The sequence below is a fragment of the Octopus sinensis genome, linkage group LG6 (assembly GCF_006345805.1).
Source record: "Octopus sinensis linkage group LG6, ASM634580v1, whole genome shotgun sequence".
NCBI classification, from domain to species: domain Eukaryota; kingdom Metazoa; phylum Mollusca; class Cephalopoda; order Octopoda; family Octopodidae; genus Octopus; species Octopus sinensis.
Window position 1 is genome coordinate 111,691,036 of NC_043002.1, and position 23,602 is coordinate 111,714,637.

Here is a 23,602-nt window from a genome sequence, read left to right on the forward strand (position 1 = left end):
CATGATTAGAATTTTTTAGGGTGTGTAAAAAGGGAAATAACTCTCATCTGCAACTTTGATGAAATTCGAATCAGGTATTCCAGTTCATTACAGAAAATATAATAGAAAAGTCTAATTCTTCAATTGGATGTAACACGGGCAATGCTGAGTACCTATGCTAGTCTGTGTGTGTGTATATGTATATATATATATATATATATATAAATATATATATATATATTTTACTACATATATATATATATATATTTTACTACATATATATATATATATATATATTTTACTACATATATATATATATATTTTACTACACTCTCGGAGTGGTTGGCGTTAGGAAGGGCATCCAGCTGTAGAAACACTGCCAGATCTGACTGGCCTGGTGCAGCCTTCTGGCTTCCCAGACCCCAGTTGAACCGTCCAACCCATGCTAGCATGGAAAGCGGACGTTAAATGATGATGATGATGATATATAACTAAAAATAAGGGTGTCTGAGAGACACCACCATGCCGAAATAGCAGTCAAAACCCTGACTCATGGCTAGAAATCCAGGATCTTGAATTATTCAGTAATATTTTTTGCTAGTCTATTTTGTCCCTCTGTCTTATCTCATGGTGCGATATGAACATTTAACGTGGTTCTTAGAGTCAGGGTTTTGACTGCTATTTCAGCATGGTGGTGTCTCTCAGACACCCTTATTTTTAGTTGTAAAGAAATTATTACCTTTGTATAGTATTTTTCCCATGCTGGCCACTTGATATCGATGTTTAAATATCGATATTATCCTTACTTATAAATATATATATATATATTTATATATATATATACAAATTGAGATAGGGGTTGTAAATGTAATCCTCCATGGGATAACATATATCCAATATACTGCTAGTGAAGTACCCAACAAAGTTAATACATAATTGTTCAGGATTGCGATGCAATCAATTCATTTACTGTATTATATGGGCAAAGGTAAAATGATTTACCACCTATATATATATATATGTAAATAGAACACATACTTCGATTTTTACATGCCAAAACCTTCCATTATCCGTTGAACCTTTCTGTTTATTTAGGCTTTGAAGCATCTTCATGTTCATAACTTGGTCCACATGGATATAAAATCAGAGAACATTTTCCTATCGTTTGATGACATCTGTAAACTTGGTGATTTTGGTCTTGTCCTAGATGTTAGCAAGGTATGTTGTCTCTTTACTTAGTAAACATTTTTATTACCTCTCTTCCTTCAGTGATGATTTAAATTTACTTGTTTGACATAATTGATGCTCACCTTCTTTTCATTCTCAGTCTCACTTTTTCTGGTATCACTAGAAGGTAGAATAGGTGGCTGGGGGACATCAGAAGAGGGGGAAAGGTATGATGATGATAATCCCATGTTGTGTTCTATTTGAACAGGGTTATGACATATCTGATGCTCAAGAAGGTGACCCTCAATATTTAGCACCTGAGTTGCTTGAAGGAAAGTTTGGTAAGCCTGCAGATATATTTAGGTGAATATTTTTTAGTATCTTATTTTTCTTTTTTGTTTGTATTTCCGTTGATATTATTCTGTGTGTGACTTTGAGTCTGTGATTGGAAAGGGAGAACTTTGAAGAATGTAAAGAGAATTTTTGTGAGAATAAAAATGGTCTTGTGATTTAATTTTCTTCTACTCTGGAATGGCTCAAGTCCATGGGACTCTTCACTTTGTTTTCCTAGCTAATGAAATAATCATAAATTTTGTATTACTGCTGCATATTTTAGCTGTGAACCATTGTAACTTTATGTAAATCTTATGTTGATGCAGCATGAATTTGCTAGAAGTAGTTGCCAAATAACTCTTAGGTCACAGCCTGCTCTCCTAAAAAGGAATGGGCACATTAGATAATATATTCCTAGATGTTAAAGAAAAAGCCCCCCCCCCCAAACAGTGTGGTTATGGCTATGATGCCATTGATTATAAGGCTGACTAAATCATTTATGACTTGGTAACCATGTATTTCCTTTACAGCAACATACCTGTTTCTGTCCTCATTTTTCTCTCTCTCTCTCTGGGTAACCATGTACCTCTCCTACAGCAAGATACCTGTTTCTGTCTCTGTCTCACTATAACCTTTCATTATCCAACACAAGATGACCTCCACCAATGGCTCTCCCAAAGATTCTTTGTCTTGCAAGTTACTTGGTGACCCTGTCAGTGTTGGTGCCACGTAAAAAGCATCCTGTCCACACTGTAAAGTGGTTGGCATTTGGAAGGGCATCCAGCTTTAAAAGCCATGCCAAAACTGACCTTGCCTGTGCTTATACTGCTGCCTAAAAGGCACTCAGTTCACTCTACAGGGTGCTTGATGTTAGGAACGGCATCCTGCTGTAAAAACCCTGCCAAAACAGACAGAAGTCTGGTGTAGGCTCCTGCCTGGCCAGCTCCTCTCAATCTGTCCAACCCATACTGGCATTTACCATGGATGTTAGTCAAATACACATGTCACTAATATTCAAAGGAAAGGCATTGTTGTCACAGCTTCTCAATTCCCTTTCCTTGAAGGAGACACTAGGGTCTTGTTCATTTGAAAGAAACATTATTGCATAAGATTTACTCTAAAGGTCCTGTTAAGGGAGCCACATAATGGCTTATTCTCCCATTGAAACAGTCTCTTTACATTGCCAATACCTTTGGTCAGGTCTTGAATATCACACAATCCTCTTTCCTCTACACATGTAAGGAATCCAGATTCTACCAAACTATGTGCAAGCACTACAGCTGACTGAATGTCTTTTTAACTGTCTCTTAGGTTAATGATCTTTAGAAATTGCATAACTGTTACAGAAGCTTTTCTTCTTCAGTCTGAAGCAAGCTATCTCTTTCAGAGCTAAGATATGTAAGATGGTAGAGATAAATAGATTGTTGTTGTTTAGCCATGGTTGAATATTTCTTTTTCTTTTTTTTTTGTCAGCAAACATAGGCGCAGGAGTGGCTGTGTGGTAAGTAGCTTGCTTACCAACCACATGGTTCCGGGTTCAGTCCCACTGCGTGGCACCTTGGGCAAGTGTCTTCTACTATAGCCTCGGGCCGACCAAAGCCTTGTGAGTGGATTTGGTAGACGGAAACTGAAAGAAGCCCGTCGTATATATGTATGTGTGTATATATATATATATATATATATATATGTATGTGTGTGTGTTTGTCCCCCCAACATTGTTTGACAATCGATGCTGGTGTGTTTATGTACCCGTTACTTAGCGGTTCGGCAAAAGAGACCGATAGAATAAGTACTGGGCTTACAAAGAATAAGTCCCGGGGTCGAGTTGCTCGACTAAAGGAGGTGCTCCAGCATGGCCGCAGTCAACTGACTGAAACAAGTAAAAGAGTAAACTGTGCATGTGAGGTTACATTATTAACTAATGTAATCTTGCTCACTACATCTTTTTTTAAAAAGAGTGCCATGTATTATGAAGATTTCACTACTATTTCTAGGAAGTCAGGCACCCACCAAGGCTCTTATATAGCTACTGATGTGGATATTTTATTGCATTATGTTTGGTACCTTCTTGTTTTTAGTTCTAATGTTGTAGGTATCACTGAAATATATAAGAGTAATATATTGAATTTAATCAAACTGTTCTCAGTTTAATTAAAAACAAAAAAAAACCAACCCAGTTTGTACTTTGCTGTTTGAAGATGTTTATGTTTACTTGTTTTATTTTTTCAAAGTCTTGGCATGACCATTCTAGAACTATCTAGTGATCTAGATCTACCCAGAGGTGGTGAGGGTTGGCACATGCTGAGACATGGTCAAATTCCTGAAGAATTTCTTCAAGGTAAGCTCTGTGTGTACTGATATTGTATATGGAGGAAAGTATTGTATATTAGGTTGGAAAGTGCTCTCCTTCATTAAATTCCTTAAAAGGTAGGGGCACTACCATAAAAATGGTATTTATCCTTGGTAGCTGGAGGTGTTCTTGGATCTGTGGGAATTCATCCTCTCTGAGGATTATCTCTCTCTATATAAACGGCAGTTTGTGTGTCTGTCAGGTTGTACCCTCACCCTGACCACGGCTTTCAACCGATTCTGATGAAACTTGACATACACATAGCCCAATGTCATAATTCAAAACTAATGCAGCGAAAATTTTGAAAAGTTCCCCCAGTTCTTAAAAAAATCGATAAATTCGACATGGGGTCAAGAATCTAAGCTTTTTATTTGCAACACATTTTCTGTTGTAGTTTTCGCAACTTGCAATCGATTTTCACCAAACTCATGGTGAAGCTTAATATTACCCTAAGAAACTTAATTCTGATGTTAGTTTTCCATGCAATACCTTACCATCAGAAAAAAATCGATAAAATCATGCCATTTTGGGAATCGCGTTCAAATTCAAGATGACATATTTTCGACAATATCTTTCTCAAATTGGCAGGAATTATTTTAAAATTCACAGCGAGCATCATGTCTGCTCCAGGGGCTCTTACATACCCAGGCAATGCCGGGCTATGCTGCTAGTATCTCATATTTGTATGTTGTAAATATTTTTAGTCTTATCTAATTTCTTTGTAAACTCTTTATATTTTTTTTTGTAATGTCCCCTCCACTGTTACCTTATTGGTAAATGAAATTGTAAAGTTGAAGATAGTGAGCTAGCAGAATCATTGCTGCACTTGACAGAGTGCTTAGCAGCATTTTATGTGTCTTTACATTCTGAGTTCAAATTCTGCTGAGGTTGACTTAGCCTTTCATCCTTTTGGAGTTGATGAAATGAGTACAAGTTGTGCACTGGGATCGATGTATTCTGTCACTTTCCCCAAAATTTCAGGCCTTGTGCCTATAATAGGATTATTATTTTAGGGTTAATAAAATAGCAGTACTCTAGTCAGTACTTGACTGCTTCCTGCCTTGTGCCTATCTAAGAAAATATTATTATACTTAGCACCATGAAAATGATTCCTTGACACTTCCTAGAAGAATCATATTACTCTATGTAAAGTATAGAAGCCATCTTAATATGGCTAACCACATAGGGGAGGGGGTGTTACTGTAGCTCTATAGCCCCAGGAGATCGTCGTCTCCAGCTGGCTTTAGACACCATTTCAGTGCCCTATCGAGCGATTACTGTTTACATCTCATTCTGAGATTTAATAATGCTTACAGTCAGTTTTTCGAAATCAGTGGCAGACGTCATTAGAAAAACTCTTATATATTTGCAAAGCAGCCTTGTCTTTCATCGCGACCTGGTGGTTACCACCCGTTGATAAGGGACAAAAATCCTGAAACTAGTCCGTGCGTATCACTCAGGCTTGCGAGAAAGGGATGGCCTCCCTTTGCAAATACTTCAAGGGCACTGAAATGGTGTCTAAAGCCAGCTGGAGACGACGATCCCCTGGGGCTATAGAGCTACAGTAACACCCCCTCCCCTATATGGTTAGCCATATTAAGATGGCTTCTATACTTTACATTATCGAGCGATTACTGTTTACATCTCATTCTGAGATTTAATAATGCTCATATTACATATTACTCTGTAATTTTAAAAATATTTTTGATGCTTCCATTTTTGTTTGTTTTACCTTGTAGGTCGGTCATTTGATCTGAAGTATGTGATTCGACAAATGCTGGATCCTGACCCAACCAGTCGACCAATAGTTGAACAACTTTTAGCTTTCCCTTGTGTCAGAAAAGTATGTATTGCAGTATGTTTGCATTTGATTTGTTGATAGTTAAATATTTGTGTGGGAAAGATATTGTCAGTTGATTTCACCAGAGTTTATTTTCTTACTGGTATTTAAAAAAGGCTTGGCAGGTCAAAGAGATTGACCTGTACTTATTCTATTGGACACTTTGGCCGAACTGCTAAGTTACAAGGACATAAACACACCAACATCGGTTGTCAAGTGGTGAGGGGGAACAGACATTGACACACACTCACACACATATTTGGACAAGTGTCTTCTACTTTGATCAGCGGTCAACCATAGCCTTCTAAGTGTATGTATATATGTTTATATATATGCATATGTATATATGTATATGTACGTATGTATGTATGTGTGTGTATGCATAGATATGTATTTATGTGAATGTGTGTGTGTGTGTATATATATATATATTTATTTGTGTATATGTATATATGTAGGTGTATGTGTGTATCTTTGTGTGCGTATGTATGCATGAGTGTATGTGTGTATATATTTGTGCATATCTATATGTGTGCATACGTGTGTATATATATGTGCATGTGTGTGTATATGTGTATATATGTGTATATGAGTATATATATGCATGTGTGTATGTATATATATATACACACACATTATACACATGTATATACATATGTATATACACACGTATTTATACACATATAAACATACATATGTACATATATATGTATACATATATATGTATGCATATATATATACATGTATATAAGCATACATATGCATACTTGCATATATATACATACATATATACATAGTGAGAATTTATGTATGTACATCATCATCATCATCATCATCAAGCATAGATATGTATATATGATTGTGTGTGTGTATATATACATATGAGTATATGTTTATATATGTGTATATGTATGTGTATATATACTCATTTACTTGTTTCAGTCATTTGACTGTGGCCATGCTGGAGCACTGCCTTTAGTCAAGCGAATCGACCCCCAGGACTTATTCTTTGTAAGCTTAGTATTTATTCTATTGGTCTCTTTTGCTGAACTACTAAGTTACGGTGTCGTAAACACCAGCATCGGTTGTCAAGTGATGTTGGGGAACAAACACACACATAAGCATACACACACACATATGTGTATATATATATATATATATATATATATATATATTTATATATAAGCATATATACGACGGGCTTCTTTCAGTTTCCGTCTACCAAATCCACTCACAAGGCTTTGGTCGACCTGAGGCTATAGTAGAAGTTACTTGCCCAAGGTGTCATGCAGTGGGACTAAACCCGGAACCATGCAGTTGGTAAACAAGCTACTTACCACACAGCCACTCCTACACCTATTAGAAAGACATATGTATATGTATATATGTATGCGCGTGTATATATGTATTTGTATGTATTTATATATATATATATATATATATATGTATGTATATATCTATGTGTATATATGTATATATATGCATATATATATATATACGTGTGTTTGTGTCTGTGCGTGTGTACGTATAAATATATGTATGTCATCATCATCATTGTTTAACATCCGCTTTCCATGTTAGCATGGGTTGGACGATTTGACTGAGGACTGGCAAACCAGATGGCTGCACCAGGCTCCAATCTGATCTGGCTGTTTCTACAGCTGGATACCCTTCCTAACGCCAACCATCCGAGTGATTGGCACTTTATACAACTGTACATATTTATATGCATCACATAATAATAATAATAATGAAATTATTGTATACAATGCTTAGGTGCACCACAACTTTTCAGAAAGTGCATATAAAGTACATGCAGTAATGTAAAAATGTTTGGAAAGCGAACAATTGCATGAGTCAGATACATGCCTGTGTGTGTAAGGAGGGGAGAAAATCAAGTGTAGTGTTGGCGAATCTCAGGAAGCATGGAAGTTTTGAAGGATGCAGTGCTCCGACAACTAACAACTGATGCCGGCAGTTTGTTCCACGCTTCAGCAACTCTCAGCACAATCTACTCTTGCACACTGCATCTAATTCCTCTTAAGCCTAATTTCTCTCTCAGTACAGTAGCAGTCTGTCACATATACACTGACATTGCACATCCAGCAGAGCATATCAGATTTGTTTCTCTCTAGTCTTCCTCAACACAGCTCTTTGTACACATGCATCATATAATCTTCGTTTCATTTGGAGAGAGAGAGAGAGAAACCTTTGGTTGCCAACAAAGGTAAAAGGTCTCTGTGCATTCTGCTTTCTATTATTGCTTTTCTCCTTGGTATTTGGGGAATGTTGTCAAGTGAAGTTTCTCAGCCTAGAATGGAAATGCAATTGTATCTCAAAGTAGCAAGAGCTTACTTGACCTTCTAAAGCTCAGCACTGAATTCTGTATATATTCTTACTTTTAGAATGGTTGTATACTGTCAATCTAACGTGAACGTGACAGTAGGGGGTTACACCACCGCTATTTAGCCCTAGGAAGCATCGACGCTTTCTGCTGGCTTAGGGCTAACAGCGGTGGTGTAACCCCCTACTGTCACGTTCACGTTAGATTGACAATATACAACCATTCTATCACCCCACCACCGTACATATCTCTATGAGATATTTAGAAATTTAATAATTTCTGATCTTACTTTTAGGTTTACAAGAAACGGATCAGAGAATATATGATAAGTAATATTGTAAGTATAATTGTTTATTTTTTCATTTCCCTAATGACTAAAATCATTTCTTGTCAAGAATTAAATTATTTGGAATTAATTTCTTTTTTGTTCAGATTGTAATATAATGTTTCATAAAAGTATTGTAGTTTACCTCCTAATTACTTATGTGCACTATTTTATAAATAACTGATCAAATTGAAACCTTAAATTATTCTAGATGTTGTTTAGTTTGCTCCTGTTAACTTTTATTAAATCCTTAATCTAGAATACAACATGGTTACAGAAATGTAGAATCTTTGATTTTTACCTCTTGAGCCTTCAAGTCTGTTATTTGGAAACCTAACATTTTACCACCACCATCATCATCATCTTGTTTATTTTTGGTATGAGTTAGATGGATCTGTCCAAGGAACTTGGATCAGCTTTCTAATCTTTAGGTAGCTTGATATTTTCATGTACTACTTCCTACTATGACATTCAATAGGCTTGTTTCTTTCACTTGTGGAGGCTTTGGAAATGCCATGGGTGTTGCTCTTTCTCTCTGCTTTAGGGCGAAGTCATGGCATGAAAACATTGTCAGTTGATAGCTATTTTCACCTCAATCAGGTATTGAACTACCAACCATATTGAGAGTGTTTGAATTTGCTGGAGGTATCTGATGATGTTGAAGACTTGTTAATTCTGCACACCTTAGCTCACTTCAATAATACATATTTTACTATGAAGAAGCAATCATTTCATTAGCTTAAGGTTACTAAGTTCTGTGTCACAAATTAGATATGCTATAGTGTAATTTTATCTTACATCAAATTATAGAAACATATCTTGTTTTCTGTAAACAATAGTGTGATTTGGCTACAGGCTTCCAATCACTGGTTTACTGCATTTTCAATATGAGAATGTCTCTGCAGCTTGGATTGAATGAATAACACAGGGTTCTTTTTTTTTTGCCCAGTGCATTGATTTCACAGTTTATCACTGATGTATATATTTTTCGTCAATACATATATGCACATTCTATGGTCTTCTGCATAGTTTCCATCTTCCAAATTTTGCTCACAATAGACTAACCTAAGGTTATCCTTAAGGGTGGACAATGGGAACTAAACCTGATCCAAGTGGTTGCAAAGAAAACTTAAATACACAACTGTACCTGTACTCATTACTCTTTACTCTTTTACTTGTTTCAGTCATTTGACTGCAGCCATGCTGGAGCACCACCTTTAGTCGAGCAACTCGACCCTGGGACTTATTCTTTGTAAGCCCAGTACTTATTCTATCGGTCTCTTTTGCCGAACCGCTAAGTAACGGGGACATAAACACACCAGCATCAGTTGTCAAGCAATGCTAGGGGGACAAACACAGACACACAAACATATACACACACACTTATATATATATATATATATATATACATATATACGACAGGCTTCTTTCAGTTTCCATCTACCAAATCCACTCACAAGGCATTGGTCGGCCTGGGGCTATAGTAGAAGACACTTGCCCAAGATGCCACGCAGTGGGACTGAACCCGGAGCCATGTGGTTGGTTAGCAAGCTACTTACCACACAGCCACTCCTGCGCCTGTCTAATTGTCTATTTTTAGTTTAGGATTGGAAAGATTGTAAATAAAGCTCTGATGATTGCAGTGTCTATTATAGTATCTTTTAAGCTATTTTTTCTTATTCATCTTGTTTGTGAAGGAGAGAGAGAGAACGGATGATTTGCTTGGTGATATGATTCTGAATTTGATCCCATTTGCATGGGACCTTAAGCAAATGTCTTTTATCAAGGCCTCTAGTTGATCCAATTCCCATGTGATATTGTGTAGGCAGAAACCCTGTAAAAATTTGACAGACTACATGTTCTTTAGTGATTGGACTAATTTGTATCTCAAATTAACATCACCCCTGAACTTGGATCAGCTTTCTAATCTTTAGGTAGCTTGATATTTTCATGTACTACTTCCTACTATGACATTCAATAGGCTTGTTTCTTTCACTTGTGGAGGCTTTGGAAATGCCATGGGTGTTGCTCTTTCTCTCTGCTTTAGGGCTAAGTCATGGCATGAAAACATTGTCAGTTGATAGCTATTTTCACCTCAATCAGGTATTGAACTACCAACCATATTGAGAGTGTTTGAATTTGCTGGAGGTATCTGATGATGTTGAAGACTTCTTAATTCAGCACACCTTAGCTCACTTCAATAATACATATTTTACTATGAAGAAGCAATCATTTCATTAGCTTAAGGTTACTAAGCTTTTTTTGATACCAATCTACCTCTGATTCTGTCAAACAAAACTTAGTTCATTTAAAATGATTGTGTTTCATTTAAATCTTTTTATCCTAACCCTAATAACCTGTCATTATGTTACAGCTTTATAATGAGAAAAAGTTATTAAATCTGTCCATATTTTTTTGTTTTCAAATTTAATAGGCACACATAGGAAATACTTTCCATTAGAGATATAATGAAAGGGTTCAACCAGGCCTAAGCATTTACCATTATAACAGGATCAGGAGTCGGTATCACTGGAGGGGTGTCCGATCTGATCCCGTCACATTCAATTTAATATAATATAACAGACGAAGTCAGATTATGTGGGAAAGACAGCAAATGTTGTTTATTACTCATGATGATGTAGATCTGGTGTACGTATTTCTGAGGGGAACCTACAGCCGAATCTGTTGCATTGAATTTTGTTGGTTGGTCGAAGTGATTCGATGTGGTCCGCTGTTAAGTTGGTGTGTAGTCGTCAGAGACTACTTGTACGCGTCCGTTCATGAGGGCTGCCGAGGCCAAAGAGAGTGAGTGAGTGAACCGTGCTTAGGGGTCAGTTTCCCGCACATGCGCATGGGGGAATACTTCCGGTGGCCAACCGGAAGTAATCCCATTCTGCGCATGCCCGCTGAACCTTACACAGCAACATCACTACACCATTCTAGGGTTTACAGTGTTTTTAATTCTCACTTTTATTGTTCTTCATTTACCTGTTAATTTCTTATTCCTTGAATTTTATTCTTGGTTAAAACCCCTTTGACTCCATTCTTGTCTGGGCCTGTACAAGTGGGCTGTGTATAGAGAGGTGATAAATAATATTCCATTCTCTACAAGTTTTTCATTTTCTCACCTGTAGGTATCCAATGCTGTACATATAATGAATTCCGTTATGGCTTTTCTCTTCATGTTGCTCACCTTAATATTTACTTATCCATTCTCAAAACTGCTTTACAAGGTGGCTTGCCCAGTGACATCACCTATGAATGCCACTAACCCAGAACTCAACCTTGTAGACTATACTGTGTCAGATGGTAAGTTTATTGCTGATTTCATTATTTTATAATTATGCAACAATGTCCATTTTCTTTCGTTGGTTTGTGATTTATAAGTTTTCTCTTGAATAGTTGCTAGTTAACAACTGCAAGTAAAACACAACCAGGAAGGGGAATTCCAAGAGGCTAGTATTCTGGAAAGAAAATACTGGGCATAAATGTGCGGGTGGCACGTAAAAAGCACCCACTACACTCACGGAGTGGTTGGCGTTAGGAAGGGCATCCAGCCGTAGAAACACTGCCAGATCAGACTGGGCCTGATGCGGCCTTCCGGCTTCACAGACCCCAGTTGAACCGTCCAACCCATGCTAGCATGGAAAGCGGATGCTAAATGAGGATGATGATGATGAAATGGTTGAACCGTCCAACCCATGCTAGCATGGAAAGTGGGTGCTAAATGATGATGATGATGATGATGATGAAGCATTGTCTGTGATGTAAATGGTGGTGGGGATATTTTTATATGTAAGATTTGATATAATTTACTTGTATGACAGTGACAAATGTAAATAAAGATATATCAAATCTAGATCACTCTAAGAAATTCCTAATCCTTGTTCAAGACAGTGATTCATCTTGTAATCAGAAGCGCTGCTGCAGCTGTGACCATCCTCTCCCCTTTTTCTATATCTGAGACTGATATACAAAAAGATGAGTTGATCATGGGTCTGCTCAACCAGGAACAAACTGGGATTAAACAACATCTTTGTTTACCATGTTAATATTCCCCTTTTATCTGTGGTTAACGTAGGGGATGATTTATTCTTTTGTGGATATATTGCTGGTGCTTTGTAGTTGGACAAATGGAGTGAAAGTAGATTAAATTTGTCAGCCAGGCAGACTGATTCAGAGTATTATGTTCTTTTCTGGATGATACATCATCATCATCATCATCGTTTAACGTCTGTTTTCCGCACTAGCACGGGTTGGACGGTTCGACCGGGGTCTGCACCAGGCTCCAGTCTGATCTGGCAGTGTTTCTACAGCTGGATGCCCTTCCTAACACCAACCACTCCGCGAGTGTAGTGGGGGGTCTGGCATCGGCCATGATCGGTTAGTGCTTTTAACGTGCCACCGGCACGGAAGCCTGCCACGTTCGGATGGTGCTTTTTATGTGCCACCGGCACATTACAACACTTATTAATGTGATGGCCTAATTGTGTAATTGTCTCTGATTGTACATTATTTCCAAACTATTACTGTCACCTAGTAGCTGGGTGGAATCATTAGTATCGGGGAAAAATTGTCCCCAATATTTGAGTATTCTGAGTATTACTTAGTAAAGAATTCTAATTTTGGCTTATGACCACAATTATTAGAAGCCAGTGCCGCCCCGACTGGCTCCTGTGCCGGTGGCACATGAAAAGCACTATCCGAAGGTGGCCATTGCCAGCGCCGCCTTGGCTGGCTTCCGTGCCAACCAATTGTGACCGATGCCGGATCCCCCCTGGCACCTGTGCAGGTGGCACGTAAAAAGCACCCACTACACTCGCAGAGTGGTTGACATTAGGAAGGGCATCCAGCTGTAGAAACTCTGCCAGATCAGACTGGAGCCTGGTGCAGACCCTGGCTTCCCAGACCCCGGTCGAACCGTCCAACCCGTGCTAGCGCGGAAAACGGACGTTAAACGATGATGATGATGATGATGATGTAGAATCTGTTGTAAAAATCAGCTTACCGTTTGCCTTTGACTGGACAGGACAAGTATTGTTTATCTGTCTGGTGGTCTTAGTGAAATGGGTTGTGAAGCAGATAAGATTGTAAGGGTTGATATTAAACACCTTTCTCTTTGGTCCGGCCCTCATCATCTTTTTCAAGTTTCACATAAAGAAAATGAGGCTAAAGAAAGAAGTGCTGCATTCCAGTAAAAATTTGTTGAAAGGTGAGTGAGAGTGGCAAGGTAGTACAAGTGAACTGACTTACTCTGAGCATGCACATTTAGATCGAGAGAAAAGAATGGGGAGAGGGCACTTACTTTAATGGTTAGAGTGACCATGGTTTTGTGGGGTTTCCATGAACACACCTCGGAAGTTTCCCCTCCTTGGAGAATTATTTATTGTTAAAATAATCTTGTTTCCTCATTGTTTTTGTTGTACATGTACAAACCCTCTGTATTTTTCCCGTTATTTTATCAGTGTCTCTTGTAGCAAAAAAAAAATAATGATTTACGTTTGATGGATATTTGTCTCATCTTGTTTGTTGTTAACACAACGTTTCAGTTGATATACTTTCCAGCCGTCATCTGGTGCCCTGGGGGAAATTTCAAACCTGGGTTCTCATTCCTAAGGTATTTCTCGAATATTATTATTATTAATATTCAGGTCAATGCCTGGAATTGAACTTGGAATTAGTAGCCTGCACTGTTAACCACTACACCAAATGCCCGTGGTGTAGTGGTTAAGAGCGCAGGCTACTAACCCCAAGATTCCAAGTTCAATTCCAGGCAGTGACATCATCATTTAGCGTCCGCTTTCCATGCTAGCATGGGTTGGACGGTTCAACTGGGGTCTGTGAAGCCAGAAGGCTGCATCAGGCCCAGTCTGATCTGGCACCTTAGGAATGAGAACCCAGGTTTGAAATTTCCACAAGACACCTGATGAAGGCTGGAGAGTTTCAGCCGAAATGTTAACAAACAAGATGAGGACAAATATCTGTCAAACGTAAATAATGTACATAATTCCTCATCTCTCAAATATAGAACTGTAAGATTATTATTATTAATTATTCTTTGGTATTCATTACCTGTGGTATGTTTATAATTTTAGATGAAACCTTTGATGTTGATGTTTCAAGTGATTCTTATGGAGTCCCACTGGATAACTCTAATTCTGCAGAAAGCTGTTTTGAAGGTGATACTAGTGGTTGTGGTGCTTTTGATGAACCCGTCGACAACCGGTGTTTTGGGTAATTTTCAAACCTTATCTGCATTGAATTTATGTTGACACTGCTTAATCGTAGGTCAAAAGTATATCAAAAGCCATCTGCATCTAATTTCTTTTTTCCAGGTAGTGATACTTCATTATCCAATACGTCCCATCACTTCTAGGAATATAAGTTGCAATCTGAGTGAGATCTAGCTGCTGTTTTTAGTGACTATATAAAGACCGCCATAGGTGGCGAACTGGCAGACACGTTTGTGCGCCAGGCGAAATGCTTAGCGGTATTTCGTCTGCTCTCACGTTCTGAGTTCAAATCCCCGAGGTCAACTTTGCCTTTCATCCTTTCAGGGTCGATAAATTAAGTACCAGTTACGCACTGGGATCGATGTAATCGACTTACTCCTTCTGTCTGTCCTTGTTTGTCCTCTCTATGTTTAGCCCCTTGTGGGCAATAAAGAAGTATATATATAAAGACCCCCTTGTTGGGTTGGCTTGCTGTTGTTATCAAACAGCTTTGTATAATAAATATGAATCACAGGATGGCTGTATTGTGAAGAAGCTTGCTTCCTAACCATGTGATTTTGGTTTTGGTCTCACTGCAAGCAGCATTTTGGGCGAGTGTCTTCCACTTCAGCATTGGCTGATCAAAGCCTTGTGGATTTTGTAGACAAAACGTGAAAGAAGTCTGTCATGTGTATGTGTATCTATATCTGATGCAGTATGTATATATATATATATATATATACACATATATATATATATATATATATATATATATATATGTATATTATATATATGTATATAATATACACATGTGCAGGCATGGCTGTGTAGTAAGAAGCTTGCTTCCCACTCACATAATCCCAGGTTTAGTCCCACTGCATGGCACCTTAGGCAAGTGTCTTCTACTATAGCTTTGGGCCAACCAAAGCCTTGTGGGTGGATTGAGTAGACGGAAACTGAAAGAAATCCGTTTATATATATATATATATATATATATATATTTGTATATTTGGTATTTGTGTGTCTGTTTGCCCCCTCCCCCATCACTGTCAGCTGGTGTTGGTGTGTTTACATCCCCGTAACTTAGCAGTTTGGGAAAAGAAACAGAATAATGGGGTCGAGTTGTGTGATTCAAGCCCCTTCAAGGTGGTGCTCCAGCATGACCGCAGTCAGATGATTGAAACTAAAGAATAAAAGAATGTGTGTGTGTGTGTGTCTGGTGTGTTTGAGAGTACCCTTGTCTTTACCTCGTATAATGATTGTAAATGAGCATCACCATCATAGAAGCAATGTTATTTGTTTCCAGTCTTCCATGAAAAACCTGTGGGAAAATATTTCTTTACCTGGAAACAGGTGAGGGTTGGTAGCCAGAAGGGCATCTGGGCGTAGAAAATTTGCCTCAACGAAATCCATCTGAACCATGTGAGTAAACTTAATGACACGACCTTGACAGAAGAACTTATTGCATTAAATTCAACAGACAAGTGAATCAATGGCTAGCAGTAGCCATGCACTGAGTGTTGTATGTAACAGTGTTATACCTAATGTTAGTTATTGTATTTCACCTATTTAGTTGCTGTGTTATAGTTTGTAATTGTAGTATTATACCTAACTATATAGTTGTGGTGCTATACCTAATTATACAGTTGAAATTTTACAGTGTCATATCAAATCTACAGTTGCAGTGTTATCTTTATATATAAAAGAGAGGTTGTGTGCTGTCTGTCTCCTACGATTTAGATTCCTAACTACTCCCACATTTTGCGGTGCAGTTTAACCAAAACCGGGTATCTTATAGTCGTGATTCATATCAAGCCCTTCTGGGTATTAGCGCGCGTCTACGATGAGTCTACGATTTAAAAAAAAAATTTACCATCATTTTTTTCCATTTTAATGCATTTTTTCGCTATTATATAAGGGACGTAACTCTCTAAAAATGTCTACAATGAGTCAACGATTTAAAAAAAATTTACCATAATTTTTTTTCCATTTTTAATGCATTTTTTTGCTATTTTTTTGCTATAACTCTCTAAAAATGCTTATATAGTTATTTCCCTTACAAACCCGAGCAACGCCGGGCGATACTGCTAGTACCTTACGATAGAGTTGCAGTTGATTCAAATGTATTTTACCACATTGGATTTTACAGGTACAGAGAAGTGTGTGACCTCTCATATATGTAGAATCAAGTGTCTTATAGTGATATCATTATCTGATACTTATAAGACATAGCTATCAGGTTGAGCTGTTGATATCTTCATATACTTTGCTCTATAGATATCCACAAGTATCTTTAACTATACTGTACTTAGTTCACATTGGCTATCAGCTGTAAGTGTATTACAATGTATTTTTATGTTGCTAATTACGTTTTTGTTTCATGATTCATGTTGCTCTTGTTTCAATGTTAATCTTTGTATTTCATGTTTTGTGTTTTGTGTATTTAAACTCTTGTTTTATGCTATGTGCTGTTAATTCCTATTTCATGTTTTATATTGCTATTTCCCACACTCCACTTTGATAAATCCTATACTCTACTATTGCTGGATCTGTGTTCCCTGATGCTTGTCTCTGAAATCGATGTTTCTATTCCTTGCTAACGTCTATGTTTTACATTTGTTATTTCTTGTGTGCGATATTTCAGACTCTCTCTTTTCTCTTTTACTCTTTTACTTGTTTCAGTCATTTGACTGCGGCCATGCTGGAGCACCACCTTTAGTCGAGCAAATCGACCCCAGAACTTATTCTTTTGTAAGCCCAGTACTTATTCTATCGGTCTCTTTTACCGAACCGCTAAGCGACGGGGATGTAAACACACCAGCATCGGCTGTCAAGCAATGCTAGCGGGACACACACACTTATATGTATATATACATATATACGACAGGCTTCTTTCAGTTTCCGTCTACCAAATCCACTCACAAGGCATTGGTCGGCCCGAGGCTATCGTAGAAGACACTTGCCCAAAGTGCCACGCAGTGGGACTGAACCCGGAACCATGTGGTTGGGAAGCAAGCTACTTACCACACAGCCACTCCTGCATTTTGCTTTGTTAATCTCCATTTCATATAGCTAATCCAAGTGTTTTGATCTCTTATTTGGTTTCTTACTTTTCCAGGCGGAACCATAAGCAAAAAGCATACACAACTCCAATACTTCACCGAAAGAGGATGTTGTTTCACAATTCCTCAAAGTCAGCATCTCCAGGTTTCCCACGGAAGTTGGATCTTGTGTGAGTCTAATTCCTACATATTTTTGTCAATAACAATGTTGCATTTGCTGAATGGAAAAGATATCTTTGGTGTTATAGCTTGATACTCGAGCATATGTATACCTATTACAGTAATATGATGCTCATATAAAGATTATTGTTATTGAGGTGTTTGAATGCAAAGTGGTTATAAGTTTCTTGAATAATGACAATTCCTTTCCTTTGCCCAGAGAGACGTAGCTGAGGTCTTTAGATCTGAGTTGTTTTTCAGAGCCAAACATAGTGAATGAGAGAAGTGTGTTTATACCAGACTTCGAAGATGGATCTTTTAAGTCATGGTTGACAGGGAGTGGGGTGAAATGGGTTATTAAAGTTATATTTCTGACCTAAATATTATTTAACCCTTTAGTGTTCAGATTATTCTGTCAAATGTGATATTTTAAATATTTATATTGCTTTGAATTAATCATGCATTATCTTGTAGTTTACAGATTTCAATGATGTGATTTTTTTAGTTTTAGAATGACATGGTAGGGCTGAGGTGAGAGGCGAGCTCCGGTCAGTTTCAATATAAAACAGGTTAAATATTATGGCCGGTTTGAATGCTAAAGGGTTAATTCAAAACTGTACCATTATGCTGGAAGCACTCCGTCGGTTACGACGATGAGGGTTCCGGTTGATCCAATCAACCGAACAGCCTGGTTGTGAAATTAACGTGTAAGTGGCTGAGCACTCCACAGACACGTGTACCCTTAACGTAGTTCTCGGGGATATTCAGCGTGACACAGAGAGTGACAAGGCCGGCCCTTTGAAATACAGGTACAACAGAAGCAGGAAGTAAGAGTGAGAGAAAGTTGTGGTGAAAGAGTACAACAGGGATCACCACCATCCCCTGCCGGAGCCTCGTGGTGCTTTAGGTGTTTTCGCTCAATAAACACTCACAACGCCCGGTCTGGGAATCAAAACCGCGATCCTACGACCGCAAGTCCGCTGCCCTAACCACTGGGCCATTGCGCCTCCTCCATTGTGCTGTAGTCTTCCGACAAAAGTTTTCTTAGTTCAATCTAAATGAGCTGCTAAATAAGAAAGATGCTCTTTACTGGTAGTTGGTTACCTTTGTGAAAAGGAGTCTGGTTGACTTTCACATAGATTATTTGTATATTTTTCAGGCTTGTTTAAACCTATGATAGAATTAAAATCTGAATTTAAAAGTTTTAAAAGGAAGTGATGCCCGAGTCATGGTTGAATGCCTGAATGCCTGACAGTTTGTATCCTGCTTTTGTGATTTTAATTTTTTTTCTCATTCCTATTTTTAGGTCTTCCTCTTCACCAAAACCTGTTAATACTGTAATGGAGGGTGACGGCAAGGAAAACCGACCAGCCATACCAGTTCTGCTGCTTGATGAAGTACGGCCAATTGAGCCAAGAAACTTACTGGGGGCAAGTGTCTTATCATACCATTTGATAATATTGATAGCTTTGGTTATTGACCAGTTAAGTGATTTGGTTTGTATTGTTGCTGGTATAAGGAAATATATAGTTTTAGACTAGTGCTATTTGGCAGATTACAGGTTGCCGGTGATAGAATTTCACCAGCCATGCTTGATTAACCATAGCTAGAATGTGACATGTCTCAGTTCCTTAAGCTAAATACCTACTCGAAGAAGGCATCAGGTGATCACTCTTGTGAATCTGATCCTTCCTAATAGCCATAAAAGCTATCAAGTTTTCACATATATTTACAAGATATCGATTTCTGGGTGCCAATTTCCTACTTAAGTAAATAGAAAACTAATAAACAAATCATTAATGACACTCCACTTTGATAAATCCTATACTCTACATTGCTAGATTTATGTCCCCTGTTGCTTGTCTCTGAAGTCAACCAAATTCTAACTCCATTCAGCTTTGAAATGAAGTGAAAAAGTCTGGAGAAATTTACTTCATAAAACAAAAAAATAAGCACACATGTGGCAAACAGAAAGTTTTTGCCTAGAAATTTGTCCGTTGCCAGCCTCACCTGGCCCCCGTGCTGGTGGCACGTAAAAGCACCGTCCGTTCGTGTCCGTTGCCAGCCTCGCCTGGCCCCCATGCCGGTGGCACGTAAAAGCACCGTCCATTCGTGTCCGTTGCCAGCCTCGCCTGGCCCCCGTGCCGGTGGCACATAAAAGCACCGTCCGTTCGTGGCCGTTTGCCAGCTCCGTCTAGCACCTGTGCGGGTGGTACGTAAAAAGCACCCACTACACTCACGGAGTGGTTGGCGTTAGGAAGGGTATCCAGCTGTAGAAACACTGCCAGATCAGGCTGGGCCTGATGCAGCCTTCTGGCTTCACAGACCCCAGTTGAACCGTCCAACCCATGCTAGCATGGAAAGCGGACGCTAAATGATGATGATGATGCTAAACTTCTCTTTCTTGCACAGAAGAGTGTCTAATTTCATGTGTTTCAGGATTTAGTAACATTTACAGATATCTTTGGTACAGGAGTAACTCTTTAGCATTCAGATTATTCTGTCAAAAGTGACATTTATTATCTTCGCCAAGGAAGAGGTTATGTTTTCATCGGCGTTGGTTTGTCCGTCTGTTTGTCTGTGTGCAAAATAATTCAAAAAGTTATGAACAGTATTTGATGAAACTTGCAGTAAAAGTTGGTAATGACACAAAGAATAGATGATGAAATTTTGGTAGTGATCCGGGAATTTTTATGGATTCTTGAAGGATTTTTCATTTGTTATATCTACTTTACATGAAGTATTGCATTATGTTCTTTGATTATCTCCCTTGAAAACACGTTCATCGTTTCCACATAACCTATGGTAGCATTGCCGATTCCAAAGTTTATTTTTGTTTCTCTATTAGTAATTTTACTTGTGTATCTATCTTAAAATGAACTGCAGAGGATGACATGACAAGCCTTGACTATTGGGATCAACTCAAAAAACTCAGGCTTTGCTCCCTCCACCACTTTAAAACTCGTCCTAAGCTTGGCACCTGTGCCATCCGTCCACTACAGAAATGTTTGTGTCATATCGCATCACTATGACAACTATTTCACCTCAATTGGCCCTGCTCTCTCCAACATCATGCCAGACACACATAAAGGAGGAAAGTGACTTCACGGCATTCAAACGATCCCTAGATGATTACCCACAACAAATACCAGATAAACCACCCATACTCAGATATGTCTCTGAAAACAATAATCCTCTGCTTGAATGGGCTATGGTTCCCCAGAGCTGACTGTGTATCTCTTCCAGGTGCTGCTATTAAATTAGACATGGCCTGAGTCAACTTTGATTGAAACTTATCTAATTAATCTAATCTGTGCTGTAACCTATTAATCAAAGCATGACGTTTGGTAGAGGCTGATACCTTAACATTTCTGATGGTCTTAAGTATAAAAAAAATTATTAAAGATTTATATAGAACTACATTCAGAGTATGTCTATAAGCTATTGTGTTTAGATCTGGTTTCTATCCTCAGACTGTTCCGTTTTGTAAATACAATTTTTTTTTTATATAAAGAACTCCGAAATTAGAAAAATACAAAATCTGCAACAATCTGGGTCCCATGAGTATCGGATAATGGATTTTCAACTGTGTAAAGAAACTGATTGTGGTGATCGTAGTTTTGACGGTGATTGTGGTGAAAGCAGAGACAGTGATGATGATGATGATGGTCAAGATAAGTATGGGAGGAGGATAAATTAGTATCGGTGGTTATAATGGCGACAGGAGCTGTGTGATGTGTGATGGTGTTAATAGTGGTATTGTAGTGGTTATACTAGTTGTGGTTGTGAAAGTGACTCTCTTTACTCTTTTACTTGTTTCAGTCATTTGACTGCGGCCATGCTGGAGCACCGCCTTTAGTCGAACAAATCGACCCCGGGACTTATTCTTTGTAAGCCCAGCACTTATTCTATCAGTCTCTTTTGCCAAACCGCTAAGTGACGGGGACGTAAACACACCAGCATCGGTTGTCAAGCAATGCTAGGGGGACAAACACACACACACATACACATATATACATATATACGACAGGCTTCTTTCAGTTTCCGTCTACCAAATCCACTCACAAGGCTTTGGTCGGCTCGAGGCTATAGCAGAAGACACTTGCCCAAGATGCCACGCATTGGGACTGAACCTGGAACCATGTGGTTGGTTAGCAAGCTACTTACCACATAGCCACTCCTGCGCCTATTGACTGTTATTTTTTTTTTACCCCCTGCTAAGGGGGGTGATGTCTTTGCCGGCGTTGGTTTGGGAAATTGGGCGACTTTCAGCATGCATGTATATGGGTGGAAATGAGCTGCTTGGCGGGGGGTCTGTGCTTTTCTAGTTGGGTAATTCTTTTCTAAGGCAAAGTTCTTAAGTGGTTTGTCTTTCTCCATTGCCTTCTAAATCTTTTAATACACAAAAGGAAGAGAGTTAAGTAGTGTAAATTAGCTAAGCATTCAGCTGCTTCTTACAACACTAAGTCTATAGTATTTATTGTCATGTAACTTAACTGAGCTACTTCACATTTAGTTGTTTTCGTTATAAACATAAAGCAGATTGCTTACAAGTTCTGTGATGGATGTCTGAATGCTATCTTCCTGGTCATCCATCTTTATTCTGGTAATAACCAATTGCTACAATATTTATTTAACGTATAACTTAGTGAGTTATTCTTGCTTGTTTGTTAAAATCTGTATTTAACAATGTACGTTTAAATATTTGTTGTGCAAGATTTTTTATGTGAAGTCGTGTGTTGAAACAAATATTGTTATATTTCGGAATGGTCATATTGCCAGTTTAGCCAATAAAAACACACGCTCTATATATTTGGTGTTATTTTGCTTCAGTGTTATTTATTTTTTTACATTAATCTTAATCTTATTTCGGCCAGAGTTCTTTCGTCACACTCCTGTGACTGCATCAGTGGTCCTTTGTTTTCTTCTTTCTTATGGGTGACGGTTAGTAAGGAGAGACAAATAAGAAAGAAGAAAACAAAGGACCATTGATGCGGTCACAGGAGTGTGATGAAAGAACTCTGGCCGAAATAAGATTAAGATTAATGTAAAAAATAAATAACACTGAAGCAAAATAACACCAAATATATAGTGCGTGTGTTTTTATTGGGTAAACTGGCAAAATGACCATTCCAAAATATAACAATATGTATTTAACAATATTTTTGATTTTCATATTTTCCAGATGTTTGATGCTGCCTGTGAAGAAGAACTCTAATATATATATATATACATATACACACAATACACACACACACAAATGTACACACACTCAAACTCACACATTTTTTTTCCTCATGAAAGACTTTATTCCATCTCAATCTGCCACTCTTCATCATTATTTCTCTCGAGTCTTCCATATATATCAAATCACCTTTTCAGATTTCTCTCATCCCTCCTACTGTACAATAATCTACCAACTTACAAATCTGTGTAAATAAAGCAAGAGATAAGAAAAAAAAGGTTATATTTTCATACTTCTGATACACATGCACTTATATTTCCGCATGCACACATTAAATATTTTTTTTTTCTGTACCTTCTAACGTTTCTGTCATTCAAGCTCTTTCGTGTTAACCTTTTTTTTTTTTCAATGGTTTTTCTGTTTTGCTTCCGTACAGAAAAGTTATTTGTAGCATCAATGTTTAAAATCTACAAAAAAAAAAATCTGTGATATTCTGTCAGTTCCTTCCATGTTGACTTTTTCTACAATATCATTCCATTTCTTGTAGGTTTTTGTTGATACAATCTGCTCCCACTTCTTCATAATGTCTTACTAAAAGGCATAGGATGAAGGTTATAGTTCATCTTCATAATTTGTAACTGGGCCA

The 23,602-nt window shown here is 38.0% G+C and overlaps 1 protein-coding gene across 4 annotated transcripts in view; it reads left to right on the forward strand.

Moving 5' to 3' along the window:
- LOC115213290 (membrane-associated tyrosine- and threonine-specific cdc2-inhibitory kinase) overlaps positions 1–23,244 on the forward strand; it is a 47,307-nt gene extending 24,063 nt beyond the window's left edge. For 2 of the 4 annotated variants that reach the window (XM_029782222.2, XM_036504268.1), the window contains exons 8-17: positions 1,075–1,197; positions 1,415–1,509; positions 3,711–3,817; positions 5,569–5,672; positions 8,309–8,350; positions 11,473–11,647; positions 14,434–14,572; positions 17,669–17,782; positions 19,078–19,201; positions 22,957–23,244. In XM_029782222.2, the coding sequence (XP_029638082.1) occupies positions 1,075–1,197; positions 1,415–1,509; positions 3,711–3,817; positions 5,569–5,672; positions 8,309–8,350; positions 11,473–11,647; positions 14,434–14,572; positions 17,669–17,782; positions 19,078–19,201; positions 22,957–22,989 (1,056 nt within the window). In that variant the 3' untranslated portion in view covers positions 22,990–23,244. The remainder of the gene's footprint in view (positions 1–1,074; positions 1,198–1,414; positions 1,510–3,710; positions 3,818–5,568; positions 5,673–8,308; positions 8,351–11,472; positions 11,648–14,433; positions 14,573–17,668; positions 17,783–19,077; positions 19,202–22,956) is intronic. The other 2 variants (XM_036504269.1, XM_029782224.2) reach the window with 2 other exon arrangements.
- Positions 23,245–23,602: the final 358 nt, after the last annotated feature.